Source organism: Cygnus olor, chromosome 2 (assembly GCF_009769625.2).
Source record: "Cygnus olor isolate bCygOlo1 chromosome 2, bCygOlo1.pri.v2, whole genome shotgun sequence".
NCBI lineage: Eukaryota > Metazoa > Chordata > Aves > Anseriformes > Anatidae > Cygnus > Cygnus olor.
The window spans coordinates 61,266,589-61,289,550 of NC_049170.1; the positions used below are offsets into that span (position 1 = coordinate 61,266,589).

Consider the following 22,962-nt stretch of genomic DNA (forward strand, 5'->3'; position numbering starts at 1 on the left):
TTTGTAACTAATGTTTTTAGTAGGAGATTGTTGCAACATCTTTTTCTAAATTTTGGCTGATAGGTGGGTAATCACTGTCAATACTCTGTATAGACTGCACAGGCTGGCTTATCAAGTTTTCATCTTTAGAACTTTATTCACTTTCCACCTTAAAGTTAATGGTTATTGAGCTAGAGTCTTCCCATTTCTGATCTGCTGTGACTTAGCATTCAAGTTTTATATGTCTCAGTTGCCTTGGAAAATACCGTGTCATCTTGGCAGGTTGGTTGGATCAGTCCTTGCATGTGTCATTTGATAGTAGTTTGAAAAGAACTTGCAAGAAAGTTCTTGCCTAATGCTGAATGAGGGCCTTTATCTGAGGAAAGCCTCAATGAGAAGACTTTTCTCTCTTTCCTGTTGTGGGGTGCACTTCTGACTTCATATCCGTGCAGCATTACTTTTACCCGTGTTTACAAATACTAGACACAACATCATTCTCTTCCTCTCTAGAACTTCTCCCCCAAGCAGGTTTTCACCAAATACTAGCTCTAAATCAATTGCTGTACTCTCAAAACAATTTAAGCAAAACTTCTAAGTAAGGAGTCATTCTCACATCTAGGGAATAACTCTTTAATTACCTTCTTTTGGGACTGAATTTTTACTCCACTGTGCCATGAAAGATTAATTTTGTCTTGGCATTAGAGAAATCCCTAGATGATAGTTTTCTCTTCTTCAAGACAACACATGCTTTCTTTTACTATAATCAAATATTAAATTATGCTGAAAAGAGGACATCTGAAGTGTCTGAGGTATCAAACACAGGAAAGCAGGATGTATGAGAAGTTCTAAGAGAAGGCAGTGAGTCATGGTGGAAACAGCCTAAATTTAGTCTTAAATTAAATTCCAGGGGGATCATAATAAGCTTTTGCAACAGAGCAGGTCTTAGAGACCTTTATGTGTTCAGGCTGTGACTTTATTTCCCCCAGGAGTTTGCAATCTGAATGGACAAGGTGCCAGTGGCTTCTACTGCTGAGTCGTGTTCGCAACCAGTTGTGGTGCTGCAGCAGAAACCTGCCAAGTGGAGGTCAGTTCCTCTGCAGCCTGGAGGAGCTGGCAGAGGTAGAGATGTTCTAGATTAATTAAGGGCTAGAAAGTGGCAGGAGCTGCAGGGGACAGTTGAATGGTAGTTTCTTTTCCCCTTGATTTTAGTGCAGTCCCAATAGGATTTAAGTCCAGTGAGATTGATGAGGTCTTGGTGATTGATCATGTCTTGGTGTGTGATGGCTGCAGAGTGGCATTTTGCAAGATATTAGATGCATGGTGTATTCCAGATCACATCAGATGCAGATTTCTTTGTTTCTGGTGGTAGCGAAGGACGAGACCACAATAAACAGTTGTGGTGGGCTTTTTTTTTTTTTTAAATCAGATTGAGGGGAAATGTTTTTAGAAATGAGCAACTGTCCATATATAATACCACGCCTTGCACACAGTAAAGTAGTAGCACTGAAAGGTGCAGTTGGCAATAGTGTTTTTACTCTGCAGAATCTGTTGAACAGGAGCTCTTCGCACATGCTAGCACAAGCATCACTGAAGCACTTTGCAGGGTCCATCACCAGCTATTAAGAGTCCCCATCTGGAATTTCTGCAAAGTAATTGAGATCTTTAGTTAAACAGAGTGGAGTTAATTGACCCCTGGAGTACACCACTAGTGACTTGCCATCTGGACTTTGTGCTGCTGATCACAACCCTCTGGGCCTGGCTGTTCAGCCAGTTTTCAGTCTACCTGAAAACAGTTTTCAGTCTACCTGAAAACTTACTCAACTTCCTCTTCAGCAGCTTACTTATGAGGATGTTACAGTAGACAGCCTCAAAAGCCTTGCTAAAGTCAAGATAAACAATATTTTCTGTTTTCCACTCATCTACCAAGCTAGTTACCTCATTGTGGAAGGCAATAAGTTTGGTAAAGCATGATTTTCCCTTTGTAAATCCATGCTGACTGTTCCTGATCACCTTCTTTACCTTCATGTGTCTGGAAATGGTTTCCATAATTCATTGATCCACTCAGGGACTGAGGTAATGCTGATGAGCCTGCAGTTCCCCAGATTCTACATTCTGCCCTTCCTACAGATGATGGTATCCCAGAGGATCAGTTAAAATGAAGACTAGGGCCTCAAAAAGTGACATTTGCTTTCTTCCAGCCTTCAGTTACCTCTTCTGATTGTCATGACTGTTAAAAGATAATCAGGAGTGATTTCTTCATGCTGAAGGCTTGTGCTTGGGAATTTTATAACACTGCAGTCCAGTCCAGAGATGAAAACAGTATAAATAACCACAGGGTTAGATCATGGTTCTCAAGGAAAGGGCAGATGTTCCTAAGCACCTGCACTTGGCAGAAATGTTATTCAGTCTTTACAGTCTTTATTCACTGAAACAGTGCCAGCTTACTTAGCTTTGGTAAAAATACATTGCATTTGAGCATGTTTCTGGCAGCAGATCTTCCTTTGCTGCCTTTTTCTTCCACAGGAAGCTGCTGCTCTTGTCTGCTCACTCACATAGCCAACAACTACCCTTGTAGCTCTCAGTGACTGGGAATTGCAGTGGAAATCCTCACTTCCTCCATTGTCTCTACTAAGGAACTGTGCCAGGCTGGTCTGAAGTTGTTCATCTTGTATCAGCTCTTAAAAAGCATATTTAATACCTTTTCACTACTGATGAATGACAGATGAGGCTGGACTCAAACTAATACAGAGGAATGAATAAAAACACTTTGCATATGGTAGAAAGAGGAAAATAATGGCAGGCACATTTTTGGAGGAGGGAGGAAGAAAATTTGTTCCTTTAGCAGGATCACTATAGAGGTTTAGGTACTGATTTCATTTAAAAAAACAGTTGTTTTGGTGAGCTATGCATAAAGCAAGGTGTAACACATATGCTAGGGGTCAGAGATCAGAGGTGATGAGCTGAGGGCAGTCATCAGCATATACAAAATCCCCTGCAGCTGTTTTAGAGGTTAATGAAAGTTCTGTTTTTATAGGGTGCATTTTATTCACTGATGTTCTCTCCGGTTTACTTCTTATGATAGGACCCGGTCACCTTTAAAAGACTGAAAAAAAGGCAGCCTGGATGTGCATTCTCCTTCTTGCTAGTTTGTATTATGAATAAACACCATAAAATTGATTTGATCTGGAGCTTTTGTTTTTGAGCAGGTTTTGATAGTCTGTAACTGCCCAGATGCATGTAGTACAAAATTACTTTAATAGTAGAGCTTCATGGTCATCTATAGGATTCATAGCATTAGAGGTTTATAAGTGTCATTTACCATTCTAGGAAACAGTGGAAACCATTTTAATTAATAATGTGTACTTCCAAAACCACATTAAAACAAAATTATAAGCGCATTTAAAGACGTTACACCTTCAGCTGCTCCTGTGAAATATGAGTATATTGATGGTTATAGTTGTTTTTACACACTTCTTTCCATATGCTGCATTGCAGTGTTATACTGGAAAGGCAAATGCTGTTGGATCTGAAGAATGAAAATCTAGTTTTGTTGCACAGTGAGGTTAGGTAAAGAAATTAAATCATCAGGCTTTCTTAAAGAGATTTTTCTGGATATTGAATCCTTCCTCTCTCCTTTTGTGCTCCACTGCAGCCTGTTCTTTCATGACTGCAACCAGATTTTATGCTGAATTGAATCGAACTATGTTCCTGAATGGGCTGCATGACTATTCATGCAGTGGCAGGAGACAGGAGATGGTTTTATATATTTTGCTGGGGTTGAGTCCCAGCAAATAAAAACTCAAACTGGCCACAGACTTCTAGTGTGATGTTATGCTTATCATTTAATTCTGGTCTAAAGCAAATTTCTTTTTGAGGGGAGGAACCAACACTTTTTTTTTTTGATCATTGTGATTGTGGATGCATTGTCTCAAGAATATTCATAGTAACTGTTGTCAGCACATGATCATGTAAGAAAAATAACCTAAAATGGGCTAAGAATATAGAACAGTTGTGTTAAAAGATGAAATTAAAATCCTCATGGTAACACTTCTGAAATATTCCCAGTCGCTGAAGCATGAAACATAGAAAGGCAAAGTCCCAAAATATATTCAAGAAAATAGCATGGTGAAAGGGGATTTAAGGTTATAATGAAGTGGGTTCCACCTAAACCAGTATTGAAATCAAGTTCCTGGCACTGAAATAAGTTAGCGGTGTTTTGAACCAAAGACTAACAATGAAGTTGGTTACTCTTTGCCCAGAAGACTCCAAATATAAAATTACAAAAAATATATTTTCAATAAAGCAAAAAGACAGATTTTAATATATTTGAGGAACTGTAAGAAAAAAAAATAACAAAAGGAAACCCCCAAACTTGTAATCAGGGTACATAAAATCCAGAGGAAAACTTACTGTGTATCGTAGAAGTGCTGTTTGAAAGTGATCTCTGTAGTCCAGGCTTTTGTTTGAGGGTTTGCTGAGAAGAAGGTATTGATAAGACACCTTGATACCAAGGTTCAAATTCTGTAAAAATATCAGAGAAAACCTTGTGAGGGAAGGACAGACACTATATGTTAGGGAAAAAATAGAATCAAAGGAGATAAATAAATGAATACCATCAACAGGTAATACAGTCATTAATGGCTTGAAATTTTATGCCTAAATATAAAGCAAAATATTACTATGGTAGCATGGAGAGTAAGGAGTCAAGGAGGAGCAATAACAATGTCTTCAGTGTCTTCAGACTTCAGCCATTCCCAGGTTGACTGTGAAAGTCAGGATTAGGCATCATGAGAAAAATACATTTTCAGTTCTGCAAATAACTAACTCTCAAAGCACTTAATCAGAGAGCACAAAAGGGGAAGCAGTCCTTGATTTTTGCCCTGGGAACTGCAGAGAACCTGAATGCTACAACTGAAAAGCCACTCAATAAGAGAGTTCTTAATAGGATCAAAGTCAATATCCTTGTAAGACACAGCAGCAAAAGAGTAATCTGTCAAATAAAAGGTTAATTCTTTAAAGAGAGAGAAAAAAAAAGAACTTTAAAAAATAAAATAAAAGTAGCAAATTAAAAGCAGTAAAGTGCTTATGAGCGGTATGAAAAATGCTAAATTCATCATTGCGGACTTTTAAAAGCATTTCCCCTTCCCAAAGCAAGCTTTGATAAGCAGCAGAGGGAAGAGCCTGCTTAGATATAAACAGATTTTCTTCAAAAAATGCAAGATGTGTCAAGGAAAATGGAAGAAGAACATGGCATTCTGGCAGTTCGTATCCAGCCACAATAGTATAGGCCAAAAGAGTCAATCAGAGGCAACATGCTGAAACTCAAAGCTAATGCTAAAGACTTCATCGATAAGCTACAGAGGGATATGGCCACCTGAATTGAATTTAAAAAAAAAAAAAAAAAGGCAAAAAAATGATTTCAACAAAGACAGACCCCAGCAGGAAAAGCAAATGAGTTCCCTGAAGATGTATTTATTATGAAAGTGCTCAAGGAAAACCTAGAGTGGAGCCTTTTTTAACGAGGAAACTTCTGAAATTAAACTGTTTATAGAAAATGTAGGAAAAAAAAATCATTAGATAGTATCAAACCACATGCATCAGTAGCTATTCACCTAAAATTCTGATGGATCTCAAGACAGGATATTGCTACATGATTAACTGTTGTATGTAAGCTCTGTTATAAGTACTATAAGAGGAATGAAAAGTAGTAAATATGCTGCTAACATTTTCTAAAAATGTCCAAGACAAATCCATAGAAATACGGGCCATTCAGTGGAGATATCAATAGAAGCACTATTAAAAAGAGAGACATGAACATACCTATTTTATATCACATACTGGGGAAAAGTGAGCATGGATTATGGAGATGGAAGGTATCCCTCACATTTATCTGAGTTTCTGGAAGGACCTGATGGACTTGTCAGTAACTGATTCAGATGTTCAGAAGTGTTTTTACACGTACAGACAGACAAAAACTCATGTTGAAGTCCTTCTGCAGGTGCTTTAAGGAGAGAGAGAGAGAGAAAGAAAAATATCAACCTTGAAACAAGAAGCAAAAGTTTGCTATAGAAGATTTATATCCATTTAAAATGAGATATGGAGTAGGATAACAAGGAAGGAAAAATTGCTAGTAAAATTCCACAGGGATAAGCACTGGGGCTCAGGCTGTTCAACCTAAGTATTGATGGTGTGGTGAAGGGATGGAAGGGGAGAAAAACATATTTGCTAAACACGTAAAAGTTTCCAGAATCAAAAGAGAAAGTTGACTGAGGACATGTCCTAAAGTATCTTGTCCAGTGACTGGGCAAGATTTTATTCAATTGTCACTTAATCTCATTAACAAAAGAGAAAAAATAGCAATTCAAAGGCAATGACGGATTTTAAATTAGCTATCATCACTGAGAAGAGAGACCCAGGAGCCACTACATTTCTATAAAAATGTCATCCCAACAGCTGGTGGCAGCCAAAAGGCAAGCAGCATGTGGGAATTACTAGGAAAAGTATAGTGCATTAGGAAAGAAGTGCACATTTCTTTGGTGTCTCCACTTGCTGAGTTCTACAGGAAATCCCAATACCCATTGCTTCCATCTCAAAAGGCTGAAATACATTTTAACAAGGCTTCGTGGACCTGATTCAGTGTGGTAAATTAGCTTATGAAGGAAAAGGAAAGAAAAGGCAAAGTCTTCCCTATTTTTAATGGCATTTTGTGAGATATGGGAAGCATCTTTCAAAAATAGTATGTCTGTGACCAAAATATTTCTTTACCAAAACTTACAGCAATTTAGAGATGAAGAAACATTAAATCACTTAATCCTTCTTTCTGACACTGAAGAATTACTCCCTACAGGACTAGGATGTTGTCTAGAGGTCTTTTCAATCTAGTTTTATGTATGTCCAAGCAGTACCACATCCTACAGGTCTCCTGAAAGTCTGCATGTAAGGGCCAATAGATGTTGCCATTAAAGACTTTACCAAGCTTGTGAATGCCTTTTATTTTCTTTTGCTTTTTGCCCAACACAAAAACAGTTGTTCCAGAAAAGGTTGAGCTGTGCAGCTGATCTTGGTGTGGACAGGAGATAGCTACAGCATTTACTTCCTCGAACTGTGACATTATTATTATTATTATTATTATTATTATTATTATTATTATTATTTTATAGTGTTCCTCTACCACTGCTTTTTCCTGCAGAAATCTTCTGCTAACTTTAATACAAGTTTCACAAAGCAATAATGCTGGGATTATAATGGCTCCATGCAAAGGTTCATTCTGTCCTCACTGAATCCCCTCTTCTGTTGCTTGTTGATCAGTTAGACAGTCACTTTTCACATGATCCCTGCAATGGGAGGAAGAGGTCTCCAGAATAATGAAAGAGATGATATTTTTCCACTCAAATCCATTCTGAGGTGGCGAATTTATTTTGAAGCTGCTCTCAAGCCAGTTAAAATGTTTTGCAGAAGTGATTTCTCCTGTGGGCAAGTGCCCTGTGTCCAGCCGTGGAGCCCGCTGGGTTCGCTCTGCGGGAGCTGCCGAGGGCAGCTTGGTGTGGCAGCAGAAAAACCTGTGTTTGTGCCTTTCTCTGTCAGGTTCTGCATCAGCACACTGTAACAGGATCCCTTGTCCTCCCCCTAATGTCAGGTGCTGTCCCACCTGCTGTGGTGGCAGCTCACTTACAGGAGATATGCCCCAGCTCACCACTTGATCTGCTTCATTCAGCACAGGCTGGGACGGGATGCTAGACTCTCCCTGGTGAAGGAGCCAGTGAAACAATCCAGCGGTCCTGCTGTAAGCATAAAGAAGTGAAATGGGATCCTTATTTCATTTGTTCCACGTAGAAAATCTGGATCCTTCTTTCTCTCAAGCATGGGCTTGTCCCAGGGTTCCTCTCTTTTCTCCCCTTCCTCTGCGCCTCATGGTAGCAGATTGCTGGCTGGCTGCTGCTCGGGATTTGGCATGGTGAGAGGAGGTGCCTTACAGGGAGGGAGCTTCACAGTCCTTCAGAGGCAGCAGTCATTGCTCTGCTGTTATTAATTTTTCTTAAAAGGGACATTGGCAGGAGAGCAAGTAGAACAACTGCTTTTACTCAGCCAAAATCTATCACTGAGAAAGTCACGCTGCAACACTTTCAGCTGCTCGCGCTACCGAGTGGCACAACAGAAGTCTGTACCATCAGAGAAGGTGATGGTTCAACTCCTACTTTTTTTCAGATGGCCAGTAAACCTCACTGAATGGCAGACGGTGAGGTTTTAGAAGGACAGCAAAGGAGAAAATTCATAACTGAAAATGCTGGGCACCACAATGACAATGACCACATGCATAAAAGTGAAGATGACCTTGTAAATGCAAATGAGATTATTTATTTTATGGACTAAAATAAACAAATCCTTGAGAAGGTGCACCATGTTGAGCCAGTCTATAGGTTTCCTTATGTCCTTTTCACAAGGTTTTTGCAAAGAAGTGAACATAATTCTTTGTAACTTCTTTTTATGTGTTGTGACGCTTTCTATCATGTGATAAAAACCATAAAAAACAACAGCACCAACCAACCAACACAAAACCTTCCTGTGATGAAAGCAAAATCTCTGTCTCACGTGCTGGACTTGGTGCAATCTCACTAGACTGAAGCAGAACAAATTCACATTCCCAAATGGTTTATTGGTTCTGAAAAACATAGAATTGATCTCTATGATGGCACCAGCAAGCAGCACAGTGCAAGAGGAGCCAGGCTGTGGAGCAAAGCAACTAGTGCTGAGGTTTCACTGTCTACATTATGGATGATTATTTGCTCCAAACAAAGCCTAGTTTGGTCTAGGGGGTTATGCACCTGCAGGCAACTGCAGCAAACAAGATTGGCTCTGGAAGCAGGTTTTTCGGTTTAGTTTCATTCAAAAGGAATCCACTTTGCACACTGTGACTGCTCTGGGGTGTGAATTGAAGCACAGTGAGTGGGGATGGTTCAGGAGTGGTCTGACCCATAAGGCCAGTCCAGGTGAGTGCTGTTCTGTGGTTGCGATCTTAATCTGTGAGAACTGGATAACAACACTCAGCGTGAATTGCATGGAAACTTGCTCTGGCAGATTTTTCATGGCATTTATGAACAAAAAGGTAAGAGTAGTCTTACTCTGTATGTGATAACATTGTTAATTTGGCTTTTACAGACACTATCGCTCGTGTTCAAATTTCTCTCTACAATTTTCTGTTATTTTGGACTCCGTTTGGATCAGCTGTGTAAAGCAAGAATTATAAAAGCAGAGCCTCAGCACAGTGATAGTCAAAATCACTGCGACAATTTTAATTATACTCAAATATTCATCATTCTTTGCAATACAGCATTTAAGGCTAAATAAACTATAAAAGACAACAGCAAAAAAATGGCACTATCTTATTTAACACATATTCTGGTTGTTTGTTCTCAGATGTATATTTTAAGAAGCAAGAGGGTGGTGCATAACCAGCTTCAGAACCTCCTCTTAATGTTGCGTTAATCTGTTTATAAGATTGCTTCTTTATGTCGGCAAAAGACACGAGCTGCTGGTAAGGACTGTGCCAGGCTGTGGAAATAATCCTGCTTTGCAAACTAAACCAGCCTCGCGTTTTTAAAGAGCATCTTGGAGGAAAAAAAAAAGTCAAAGGAAAAATGTTCTAGTTAGACATCTTTTATATGATGCATTTTGAGATGCTTATAAACCTATTTGTCATTTAATCACTTTTTAACTTTGTAAGTGAAGCAGGAATATGTGAGGAAAAAATACATAGTACAGGCATGATCCTTGTTTCCAGAGTCTTAATTTTATTTTATATTTTTTGATGCTTAGTAAAACTTGGAATGAAGCCAGATGCCCAAACATCCTGATCCTCCAGCATCACACCAGACAGATCCTCCCTGAAATGATGCTTCCAACTTCGGCAGTTTTAGCTCCTGGCATTGATGAACATATAATGTGCTCTTTTAAGATCAAATGGCTCGTTGCAAGGTGGACCAGTTTTTCTCTAGCTTATCCTGTCATTAGCAATCCCTCCTTTGTTACCTGATGCTGAGTATTATGCACTAAGGATATTCCCACCACTAGCCATTATCACCATGTGTACTGTGCCCTCATCTGCACATTACTCAAAAACCTTCCTGGATTATGGACTTTGACACATAGCTCATACAATATGGTTGAAAGAGTCTCATTGCCCTCAATAAATTTTGAATCAGACCAAATTCACACAATTCTGGCTTGCTAATATAAACTCCTTGTGATAGTTCACCTTTTCAATTTCTCCATAGGCAGATGAATTAGCAAAGACTAGTAAGAAGATTTTCCTAATGAAGTTAATTATGCACTTTAGAAGGATCTCTGTAGGTGTAGGAAAAAACAGTGTTGTTCTGCTTGCTGCCTTGTGTTGTTGTCTGTTTGGAAGTTATGTCAGCTCTCGGGCAGCTGCCTTTCCTTGCTCTGTGGTGCACAGCATCTCTTAGGATTAATAAATGACTATTCCTAATATGTTCCTCTCATGACAAATGTTCCAGCAGAGTCGTAAAGTGTATGGCCTGATTTATTAAGATATTACAGTACAATATTGGGTATGCTTCTATGAATGCCTCACAAGGGATGTACATCTGGATTTTATGAATGTAGCAGTGTAAATGTCCTGCACGTGATGGATCGCCAATGTAAAAATTATGGCATCAAAGTGATGTTGTGATGCAGTTAGGTGGGACAGGAGAAATACATTATAAGAAAATGTAAAACTTCTGAACTGATGGGCTTTAGTGATCCTGGTATGGTTTCACAATGACACCAGCATCACTTCTGCTTCCATTACAATTCATCTGTCACGTCTTTAAATATTCATTGTGGCCATCTGCCTGACCCAGGCTGGTTGAACAAGATACCACAGCATCATTTGATATGCATCCCAACCTCTTCTCCTTCTCCCCTTTCCAGCCTCTGGCCTTTCAGGCGCTAAGCAGCATCTACCTTCTTAAACTTTTGCTTCAATCCTCCTGCTCGCTTTTCTCGCTGATGGCTTTGATTCATCAATACAAACTTTATCTACCTTAAAATGCTAGCTCTAAATTCCATTTCATGTAGGCCATAGGTAATTGCTGTCATTTGTCTTAGGAGGAGAGTGCTTCCATCCATTTGTCTAAATAGAGCCTAATTTCTACTCAAAAGTTGAACTTGTAGAGGGCTGCAGGGAGAGGAGAAGAATCTTGCTCTTAACAATTACTGTAAAGTCTTACAATGGAATTTGATTTCCCTAACTTCTTATAAGCTGGCCTTGTGCTTTAATTTTGTTAGGTCTAGGGTGCAATACCATTAGAGGGGTTAGCAACAGAGACGTGAAATAAAGTGGAAAAGCCTTGGAATTCTTCCATTCCAAAAGGATCATGTTTTCACTTTCACTTAATGACACTAGCTCACCAAGAAAAATGTGTTCCTTAAAACTCACATTAAAAACAAATTAAAAGTAACAGCTGCCATGAAAATTCAAAGCAAAGCTGTTCATTGTCTTTGTGTAGGCAATTGCATGTTAAGGTTGAGTAGTACCAAAGCCTATATTACAATTAATGTTGCATTGTGTTGTGTTGCAGTCACAATATGTGAATATGTGCATCCTCTGCCTCAGAATAGGAAATCCTAAGTCAAAATTATTAAAGTCAAACCAAAGTTTTTTATTGACTTTGATAGGACAGTTCTTGAAGCCCTGGTACTTCAAAGCAGCTTTGTAGTTCATTACGACTGTAATTAAAAATCCATGAAAAATGTAAGCAATTCCACATGTTGTCTACCAGGGGCTGTTTCTTCATCACATCAGATTACATTAATTTGGCATTGATCTGTTTGTGAGAACTGGGCAATAGGCTTGAGACTGTTACACTCATTCCTGTAGTTCTTTATTTCTCACTACCAGTAAAAGACAGAAAGCTTTTGTCCAAGTTATTTCCCTCTCTTTTTGCTCTCTCCTAAGACTATTTTCTTGGCGCACCTGTTAGTTGTGTTATAACTTAGTTATAAAGACGACAATCACTGTGTGTCATGGTTTTGGCTGAGATAAAGCTAATTCGCACAAGAAGCTGGGAGGGGACACAACCAAGACAGCTGACCCAAACTGGCCAAAGGGATATTCAATGCCATATGGCATCATGCTCAACAACAAAAGCTGCGGTAAAGAAGAGGGAAGGGGGGGACATTTGGAGCGATGGACTTTGTCTTCCCAAAAAGCCATTATGCAGAATGAGCCCTGATTTCCTGGGAGTGGCTGAACACCTGCCTGCCGATGGGAAGCAGTGAATGAATTCCCGGGTTTGCTTTGCTTGCGTGTATGGCTTTTGCTTTACCTAGTAAGCTGTCTTTATATCAAGCCACAAGCTCTTGCACTTTTACCTTTACAATTCTCACCCCCTTCGCACCTGGGGAGAGTGAGCGAGCAGCTGTGTGACACTTAGCTGCCTGCTGGGTTAAACCACTATGCTATGGAAAGCGGATACTTTTCGTTTGCATTATGGTATGTTTCAATATGAGCATAGACAACTTCTCCCCTTCTGCCAAGTGTTGTTTACCTCTTCTGAAGTCTTTATATCTAGGAGTTTTAAAAAGAAATGAATATTGCAAAAGATGATGCCAACAAAGGGGTCTTGCTGTTTGCATTGCTGCATGATCCTAATCTTGCTGCCCTTCTGACATCTGCAGGCTAATTTTGGAGCTCAGGAATTGGTATCACTGCTCTTTTGGATCAAGGTTTTAAATTATATCTCAATGTGCGTGGAAATGTGTCATGTAAACTCTTTGTTTTAAGTAATATTTTGATGAGTCATGTAATTTAAAGCCTGACTTAAAATATCTTTTCACATCTACGCGACAACAATCTGCCTCAGTCTGCTTCTGCTTATCTTTATCAGGTCTCATTGCTCCCTATTCACCCCTACATCTCCATATGCTCCACTATACATTTCCATATGCATATTGCTTCTCATCTCCTACCTAGGTCATCAGACACAGATGCAAATAAAAACCTCAGTCTTTCAAAGCCTAAACTGCATTGGAAAGTTGGGTCTAGAGGGGCTGAGATAGTTTCCAAAATTTCCTGAGCTCTGAGGAAGGGAGAGGGAGCAAAACCTCCCTGGCAGTTTGACCTAGACTCCCAGTCACATTGTTCAGATATTTACCATGTGCAGCTGGAAACTAAAAGCAGGGTTTACACAGTATATTACCAATATATAGGACTTGTAATTGCAAAGCAGTTCAGTATTGTCTCCCAGCCAAGACTGGTAAGATGCTAGTCTAACATGCCACCACCCCAGCAAGGCACTGGATGAATCCCATCCCTCCTCTCAACAAGGTGGAACCTTCTCATTGCTATTCCGATTCCTTGTTTTACCTTTATAATCAAATACTTTTTCAGGTCACCATTCTTCCTCTGAAATTCTCCATTTGCTGTCTATAGCAGACTCAGCAAACTTGCCTCAGCCTGCAGTTTTACTTTCTGTGCTTTATACAGCTCTACCAACATGATTTCTCACAGCTTCTCCTCGCATCTTAGCCTCTGTCTCAGGAGCCTGAGCCTGCGTTGTGCATGCATCAAAACCAGCCCTTGGCTCATGACTCCGACTGCAGGGATGCCTCTGCCAGTTGCTATGAAATGCTCAAGACAGGGATGTTTTTCTCACGTGAACGTAGGTGTAGCTAGGCATCTTTGTGAAAGTGGGACTCGGCACCTGATGCTGTTCAGTGCCTTAAATCATGATTTTTCTTCTCTGGGTGGGAAGAGTAGGAGGTGAGATTGTTACCACCCGCTCGTCTAGTAATAGTCTGGCATTCAGGGCGTCTACTCTGCAAAGGGAAAAGTAGGTTTTGTGCCTTGCTCCTTAAGCTTTACTTTACCTTTCTCATTCCATGATGGGCACCTGCCTCGACAGGGCTGCTCCAGCAGTGTTTGGGAATGGCTTTGCAGCAGCTCACACCGCGGCATGACTCCCTGTAGGTCTCCTGACATGAGATGGAGCTTGCTTCCCTGCGGTCACAGTGAAACCCTACAAACAGACCAAAAATGTGTGTCCCCATACACAGCCATGCTGGGACTTTTAGGCAGAAATGAAGAGAAGGATCAGAAGAAACTCATTTCTCACTTGACATATGGAAGCAGTGGGGGCTTCAGAGATTTGTTCATGGGTAGATACCAGCTACACTGAGATAACTAGTGTTGTGTGTATCACTGTTCCTACTCATGGCTCTGTACCATTTCTTAGCTGCCCCCGTGAGCTCCTTGTTGAGGTGTGTATCAGCTGGTTACCATCCCATTTGCTCTCCATTGTAGTGAAACTACTGACACTAGCACTTATGCCTTTAACACTCTTAAATTTATTTAATGCTCATCTACTATTCCACTAGCCTTGCTCAGAAATTATTTCCTTGATTTCAAGGGGCATATGAGTGGGTCCTTCCCTTTAAAATTCTTGGTCAGATTTAAACAAAAAAATATTAGAGTATCTGAAAATACTGGTTTTAAACAATACTGTATTGAGGTGAAGAGAAACCAGTGTTCAGTGAAAAATACTCACCACCAGGTTCTGCTCACTCCTTTTCTGCAAATTGTGGCCACAATGAAGGAAAAATTTTATTCTAGTACTGCACCAAGGGGCCTGAACTTTCAACCTGCCACAGATCTGCTCTCTGACCCTGTTCCTCAGTTTTCTTAGTATGACAGATTTTATTTTTTCTGCCTGTTTTACAGGTGTTCAGGGAATACAGAGAAGTGTAATAAGTCCATGACCTCTCTCTACAGAGCAAAGCATTCATTATTGATTATACAAAGTGTATTGGTCTAATACAGGTTTTTTGTTTCATTTTCAATTAATTGATATGTAATAGTAATGCATTAGTGATAAAGATTTACTACAATTTTTTTTCTTTAAAAATCACTGTTTTAACAGACATAGAGTTAGAAAATATCATTTCTGTGTAGTTAGCTCTCTCCTCTTGCTGCGTGCCACTTCTCAGATACAACAAGGAGAACAGTAGCAATGTGTGAACAGTTCTCAATACCGTTTTGAAGAGGGGGGAGGGAAGGGAGAAGGTGTTAAAATTTAATTTGGATGATGTATAACAAACTTTTAGCAAGGCTGCCACAGATGAAAGATGCAAAAAGCTGCAAAAATACGCTTCTAAAATAAGACCAGCATAACATTATTAGCTATAGACTTTTTTTGTTGTTGTTGTTTCCACACAGTGTGAGAAAAATCACTGTCTCACATGCCAAGGACTAGGAAGCCTGCAACAGTTTCAGAGTTTGGTTCCTATAGTGACTGTTAGCATTTAAAGTGTCTTTTCATCTAATGATTGAAGTAGTTCAGAAAAATGTCCTTCCAGAGACAGTGGCTGGATGAGTGGAGTGTTTATTGTCATGTATACATCTATAATAAGGTGATACAGATCAGAAATGGCTTTTAGGGAAAGGCCAAATAAAGCTTTGCTGAGCGTCTGGATGTAGGGTAACTGATCTCCAGTCCCTGCTCTTTGTTTATAACTCTTCAAAATGCTGCAGGGATATATTCTGGGGAGGGGAGAATAGAAAATAAAATAAACATGGAACTTAACTTTTCAAATATGCTGAAAAATATGCTAACCACAGCTAAACAGTCTGTTAAGCTAGTCAGGCATTTAGAAGTAGGACTTCTCCAGGGGATTATGGTAAGAAACCGAAGTCAGGACCAGCCTAGCTGAATTAAGGACAAGCTACATATTAAGAAAGAAGAAAGGAGAAATTTGAATAAGGATCCTTATTAATCAAAAGCTAGCAGTGAGGTCTTCAGAGGCCATGGGTTTCTTAAGCTGACTTTAGACTCCACAACTAAAAGCAACAGATGCTACAATTGGCTGAGTCTTGAGAAAAGATGCCTTCCTGAAGTTTGGATTAATCATTTGCTATACTCTATGGAACTCACTGCTAAAATGCCTCTCTTGTGGCCAGAGGTCACACCATTCCTGGCAGATGTTACTGTTTTGGGACATGTCTGGTGGGTCTAGTGCTAGTAGCAAGAGCAGGGCATCTCCTCTCAAAGGTGATCTTCTGCACCTTCAGAAGCAGATCCTGGTTGCTCTAAATGGTTTTGTTTCATTGAAATCACCAAGTGTCAAGACAAGAACTGCTGCAGGACAAGAGGTTTCCAACCTCCATAGCCCAGCCCTACAGGATTAAGAGGAAAAATCTACTTATATTTAGTAAGCACTGTGTCAGAGACCGAACCAACACAATTAGCTTACATACATGTGCCTTCTTGAAAAATAAATCCTGTGACCTTCATGAGATAATAAATGTAACCTTTGAGTTTCATGGCCTTTTCAAATTAAGACACACACAATCAGAATAGTTACAGCTCTGAAATGGAGCATCTTGATAGATGTTCTTCTTTAGCCATCTTTCTCTTCACATGAAAATTAAAATTTTTCAGGATTAGGATTACACATCTTGCACCCCACTCCTCGTCCTAGCCTATGTGAGTTTGTGGATTGATGGCACTGTGTAAATGTTCATTAGCACTAGGAATAAAAATGGAGAAGATAGGTGATGATATGATGTGCTCAGAATGTAATTGTCCTCCAGTTCATGAGCAAGAGTCATTTATGGAATCAAATTGATGTCATGCAGCTGCTCCCTTACAAGTGCCTAGTTTGTGTGAAGAACTTACTTACCTCTGGTGAGGAATTCACCAAGGAAGGGAAGATTTGTGGTAGAATTTGTTTAAAAAAAAACAGAGACGTAAAACGTTACAATATTCATTATTGCTGTTATCTTAATGAAAGGTGTTTTTTTTTTCTAGATTCTCACTGTAAATAATCAGGAATATCATAAATATATTTGATGGGAAAGAGATGAGGAAGGGTATGGAAACGTGTGTAATGGGGGAATACACTTTCTAAGCAAAGAGATTATTTTTTCTTCCAGGAGAGATCCAAAGGGTACCCGACAGAAAGTGTTTCCATCCTTTTTAGCTGCCAGTTAAAAGGCATATATTTCTGGTTCTGGCCTCTGACCTTACGATTCTATGATTGACAGCATGAAATGTGTCAAGCACGTCTATCTATATGCAGACTTTTCACAAGCAATTTTGAATGACTTCTGAATGCTCACCTCATGGACTAAGGAAGCCCGAATTTAGGCCATGTGTGGTTGCTACTTCTCAGAAAAATTAAATTCTTCTAAAGAGTTGGAGTTTGGGAGCCTCCATTTTTTTAAATCACATCATGGGAGTTTTTCTGCTTAGGTGCAAGAACTCATGTTGTACACATGATTTTCTATAATCCTTCTTCTGAACCATTCCCAGTGTTTTTCATATAAAGCCTGACATATCAGGATAAGGCCAAACAGAACATGTGTCTCCTATTCAGGAAGCATTCTTTGTGTCTGAATCAACAATGTATATGTGCCTATCAAGACCCTATTGCTGTCTAAATGACACGACGTAAAGCCAATTTTGTTGTGCAGCTCCTTTTGCAGCAGGGTCCAGACTGGCAGTTACCCTCACTAGGGGAGGGAGCTGTGAATTCCAGGAGCTCTGGCAATGCAGAAGCCCATTCTTGGATGTCCAAAATGCTTGTCCTTATCATCTTAGTCTTTTCCTCTAACTATGTATTTTATTGACACTTCAACTGTGTACAAAGAAAAGTGATATTTAGTATAGAGCTGAGAGATACTTAATTCCTTACACCTACCCCCACCTCCCAGCCCTAACAGATTTTGGATCTCTTGTCATGTCTACTTATCTACTTGAGCAGCCTCAAACCTGGAAAGATTCCCCCAAAAAGGCAGTGGTAATTCCAGGCACTCTCTCACTAGCGTGACATTAAATGCTGTTTTTGAAACATTTCTCTAATTCCTTCTTTTTTCAGGGAAGAAGACTTGGAAAGGGCAAGGAACACACCCCCTGCTGAAGTCCAACACAAATACCTGTGCTCCACAGGTGCTACCCAGGAGCGACTTTCACACAGACACATCACCGGTGCTCATTCTGTGAGTGAGTTCTGCAAGCGTCTCATTAGTGCTGCTTTCCAACCTAAGGCTCATTTGCAGGGGTTTCAGAGCCTGGGGTATCATCCCAACTGTTTGCTGATAGAAATCAGTGGCAGGACAGACCTCCAGAGGAAAAACGTGAGGCCATTGCCAAGCACATCCTCCCTGTGTGTAGCTCTGTGAAACCAGACAGGTTCAAAAAATTAAGCTGAAATCAAAGAGCACTTGCACCTCTCAGACAAAATGCATCCCAGTGATGAAACTGGTGTTCTGTGCCAGAATGTAAGTATAGATTCAATGTATGTTAGCACATTAATGACTGAGAGAGAAGTGTTAATCTGAAGTTACAACAGTGATGAAAAATATAAAAATAAAATTAAATCTGTATTTGGCTTTAACTATAAAAATTTTAATTAAAAGTAAATGCCTAAGTCTTTAAATATAGAACATATATATTTTATTAAAATCAGATTTTATTATTTTTGTCCTCTGGAGTAGATTTTTGCAGGGTTTGGCACCATATTTGTTTTATGAAGATACTTTTTTCTTCTGACAGATATCTTCCACAGTGTTCATTACCTTCTCATGATTTGACAGGTAGCTCTCCTCTCCATGACCCACAATCAAAGACCAGTGAGACATAAGGGAACTGGTCTGATAGCTTAGTAAGTCTTTCTCTGCCCATTATATCCTGACCTAAACTGCTAGAACAATATTAAGCAGGCATTGTTTATATAAAAATGTTTAAAAATCAGATCCATTACACTTGAAGTTATTTAACTTCTCATGTTGCTTTTCTATCGCTAATCTGTTTGTCCTGACTGGTGCTGAACTTGTGTACAGGCATTCTGCCTTCCAAAATCCCCAGTTACTGTGTGATTTCAACTGCAGCTTTATTTGGATAATCTTCATTTCCCACTCTACTTTGCCACTGCTCTGACCTGTTAAATAGTCTGCTTATGATTGAAATGTCTTTTATCTACCATACCTGGCTTATTAGTTGTAAGTCTCTGTTACTGTTTGTACAGTTCCTTGAGGTGGAAATCTCTGTGTTACTCCTAAACAGCTGATAGCTATATTGGAATTATCATTTCAGTGGAGATGGCTGTAAGATACTTGCCATTTTTTTTCTCTTCTTGACATTGTAAAATTGACTCCAACAGACCAGTCTCTTCTCATTTTATTGTTTTACATGCATTAAGAGTGCTCAGAAAAGCAGAAGTGATTAGAAACCTTGTTGTGGATGAGTCAGAAGAGATGTAGATTTGCTCCTTCTCTAAGATTTTGGGTGAACCAGGATAAACACCTGGCAAAAGTGGTGACGTAGCAACAGTAGTAACATTTACCTCCACCCTGCCCCTTACAGATTTTACATTTAAAAGTAGACACTCCACTAGGAACATTTTTCTATGAATCACTGATCATCCCTGCTATTCCAGTGTGAAACTGAAATGAAGTCTCAATTTAAATAAAACCAAATAAACAATACCATAACAAATATAAGGAATAAACAACCAGGGTAATGTGTAGTAAATAATTCTTCATTTTGAAACATTATTTATTTCAGACTAAGGTATTAGCAACACAGAGGAAGAAATTTCCTTTAAAACATATTTTAATAGGGAAGTTTTCTCTTAAAATAGATTTTAGATAAAGGTTATAAATGACAGACTGAGATTTTGCTAGCATAGGGAATATGGATCTATTAGCCTGACCATTTGCTGTTACTTACTTTCCAAAATCTAGATGATGTAGAGCACCACGCACATTCATAAACTGACCAGTGAAAAAGACATTCCTGGCTGTTGTCCAAGGCCATTAAATGGGGCAAAACCAGTGCAGATTGACTGACTGAGGAGGAAAAGACTGGGTGTATGAGGTGTATGACTGAGTACAGCTGACACACCTTCATGCTCCTCATCCACCAGCATGAAAAAGTGTTTTGAGGCTTGGCACTGTGGGATCCACTATCACTAGATTAGACAGACAGCCGGGGACAAAAAGGCATAGCGAAGTGTCTTCCCTAGTAGCTTGCATGCAGCCCTGTAACCAAATATAATCTGCTGCTGCTATGTGCTGTGTTGGTTATCTTTTGATGAAGAAAATTCACGAGTAATCAAAGTTAAGATACTCTTTTTGAAGATTTTTATTATTATTATTATTAAAGTCACAGAATCCTTTTGGAATAGACATCCACCTGGCCAGAAAGAAAAACTCTGAAGAAGCTGTTAAAGAATTTGGAGCCACAGGCACACTGGGATTTTGTTTTGATCTTTCATCAGCTTAACAACGGTATAGGAGACTCTGCCTGCCATTTTTTTTTTTTTTTAATAAAATGCTTTCCTTGGTTGCTATGATGCACTTTCTTTGTATTTCTGCATTTGTTTTGTATTTTTCTCTTTTTTAAAGTTGTTTATATAATAATTAAGTAAGCACCTACCATAGGTCGCAAGTTCATTAAACACTGTTACCTCTGCAGTCAGTACATTTATTCTGCTTCCTAATGTTACAGGAAAACATATCATGCAGGTCTGTGACTGGACAGGTATCAGAAATGCAAGGTCTCATGAAACACGGTTGGACTTACTAGCTGTAGGAGATGTTTCCTTTTGGCAGGTACAAGTGATGACCTTCTGGCTTGTGTTTTGCACCGATCTGAAAAATCAGTGGAAAGCATTACAGATCTAGAACAGCTCCCTGTAGAAGAACACAGGCTCAGAGCCTGGAGCTCCACTGTGCTTTGCTTTGCGGTGTTTGTTTCTGTTCTCTGGGATCAGGGCACTCTGTGCTTGGCCAAGGAGCAGGAATAAATACCAGCTGTGAATTTGGGGCTAACTATGAAGGCAGATTTCAGACTCAGTGCCACTGCCAGCCACACTTGTGCACAGCCCTGGATGCAGATCCCCAACACCTCGTCCCCCAAAAGTCACCCAGAGCAGACCCGAGGGTGCTGGCAGAGCTTGGAGGCCGGGAGCCACCAGAGGGTCTCAGCCATCATCACCTCAGCACTGGCGGCTTCTGGCAACCTTTGTGTGCTCCCCGCGGCCTGCATCTCCCTGGATTTTGTGTTATTTATTTACAATGTGGGAGAACCACAGCGAGGAGACGCTACCCCCTTGCGGGGCGCACGGCTGCCTCGGCGGGGGGCCGCGGCTCACCTGAGGCTCGGGCGGCCCCGCCTCTCCCGGCTGTCTTTAAGGCCCTCCTCCTCTTCCTCCTCCTCCTCCTCCTCTTCCTCGCCCTCCTTCCCTCCCTCCATCCATCCCTGCCTCGCTCGCCGCCGCCGGGCTCTGCTTCGCCCGCCCGCCCGCCTCCCCCCCGCTCCCCCCGCCGCCAGCCATGGCCGACATGAAGACGGGCATCTTCGCCAAAAACGTCCAGAAACGCCTCAACCGCGCCCAGGAGAAGGTGCTGGCCGGGGGCAGCAAGCCGGGAGGGGGCCGGGGAGAGGCAGCAGCATTGCCTGGGGGGGGGGGAGGGGGTAATGGGGGGCAGCGGGTCCCCTCTGCCCGGCGGCGGCCGCTCTTATGTAACCGCCCCACTTACCGGGTCGGGCGTCGTGAGGGGCCAGCCCGACTCGGCTCGGCTCGGCTCGGCCCGGCTTGGCACGGCTTTACCCGGCTTTACCCGGGGGCGATGCCACCTCAGGCCTGGCCCAGCCGCCCCCCGTTTGCTCGCAGCTCGGGTGGGCGCAGGGTGGGCGCACCTGCTGGCCCCATCTCTAAGAGGATTGCCTTGCCTTTAATATCCACGCCGGCTCATCCCCGGCTAAAGCGCTCCTCATCGCCCGGCTGCCAGCGGCCTGGCCGGAGCCACGGGGCTACCCCGGTGTGGGGTCGGTAGCCCAACGAGAGCAGCCCGAGCAGGGCTTGTGGCCATCCGCTGCTTTCCGTGGCTGTGGGTGTTTCTGGTGTATGTCGTGATGTCGGTCGAAGCATCGCGATTTGTGTTTGTCGCTGAGAAAACCCGGTGCCGATTCGTGTGATGCTCTAGCTGAACAAGCAGCAAAGTCAGGGAGAATTTGCAGGAGTTTCTGATAAAGGACCTTCGCTAATAAAAGCCAACAGATGTAAATGCTGCACGTAAATAACCCACATTTAGCTGCTCTGTGCCTGAACACTGGACCACAGGCATCAAACCAAGCAATAAAAGCATTTGTGTGTGGCTGTGTGCAGCTTCCGTATCAGCTATCGGTGCGGTTTGTTATAAAGCTGTTCTCAGTGCGAATTTGAGTCAGAGGGGTCACTGAGTGTTACATGCCCTCGTCCCTTTTGAGGGCTGACAAAGCCTCTATACCCCTCTGGCAGGTACTCTGTGCTCCCGCATGTCATCACGGGGCTCAGGAGAATTAGAAGAGATTACTTTATGCCCGCTGTTTTTCATATCTCGCTGCCGCGGAATCCCCGCTGCCTTTGTGCCGTGCAGTGAACTCTGCGGTGCTCTAAGGAAATAAAAATCACAACTTTCATGTAGAAAAGTCCCATGTGTAATCATGTCATTATTTATGCACCTAATGGCTGAGACCGTCACAGGCAGGTGATGGATTTGGTCTTTCAGAAGCTCGTATCTGGCTCACAAGGTCATAAAGCACTGGACTTTTCAATACCAAACTCATGATGCATTTCCATTCTTTCAGGTTTTGATTGTAACTGCTTTTGAATAAAATAATGAATTATTCAATATTTTGAGGAGATCTGGAGACTTTATGGTGTGACTTGAGCTGGGTCAGTAGCTGGAGTAGAGGTCTACAAATACTATTTGTTTCCTGGCATCTTGGTCAGTGCTGTTTGCTAGTGTTGTTCCTATTAACTGTCCAGTGAATCACAGGTGTAAGATATAAAATCATGTATACTGCTTCCAAGTGTGTCTGCTCAGCCAGGGAAGGCCAGCAGAAATGCATGGGCATCCCAGAGCACACCTGGTCCTGGTGTTGTGGCGAAGGCAGCTCATGCACTGGCCCTGGAGCAGCACCCTGGGAGCGACCG

The 22,962-nt window shown here is 41.2% G+C and overlaps 1 protein-coding gene and 1 long non-coding RNA gene across 4 annotated transcripts in view; one reads left to right on the top strand and one right to left on the bottom strand.

The window, feature by feature from the left end:
* Positions 1-1,399: 1,399 nt before the first annotated feature.
* Positions 1,400-22,670, bottom strand: LOC121066160. 2 transcript variants are annotated; one of them, XR_005817549.1, is made up of 5 exons: positions 21,524-22,670; positions 13,852-14,000; positions 5,800-5,980; positions 4,390-4,500; positions 1,400-1,621 (listed from the first exon to the last, which is right to left on the bottom strand). It is a non-coding gene; the product is annotated as an uncharacterized LOC121066160 (long non-coding RNA). The 2 variants fall into 2 exon arrangements; XR_005817550.1 differs by lacking the exon at positions 5,800-5,980.
* AMPH (amphiphysin) overlaps positions 21,284-22,962 on the top strand; it is a 118,417-nt gene continuing 116,738 nt past the window's right edge. For both annotated transcript variants that reach the window (XM_040549567.1, XM_040549568.1), the window contains exon 1: positions 21,284-21,385. In XM_040549567.1, coding sequence (XP_040405501.1) covers positions 21,317-21,385 — 69 coding nt within the window. In that variant the 5' untranslated portion in view covers positions 21,284-21,316. The remainder of the gene's footprint in view (positions 21,386-22,962) is intronic.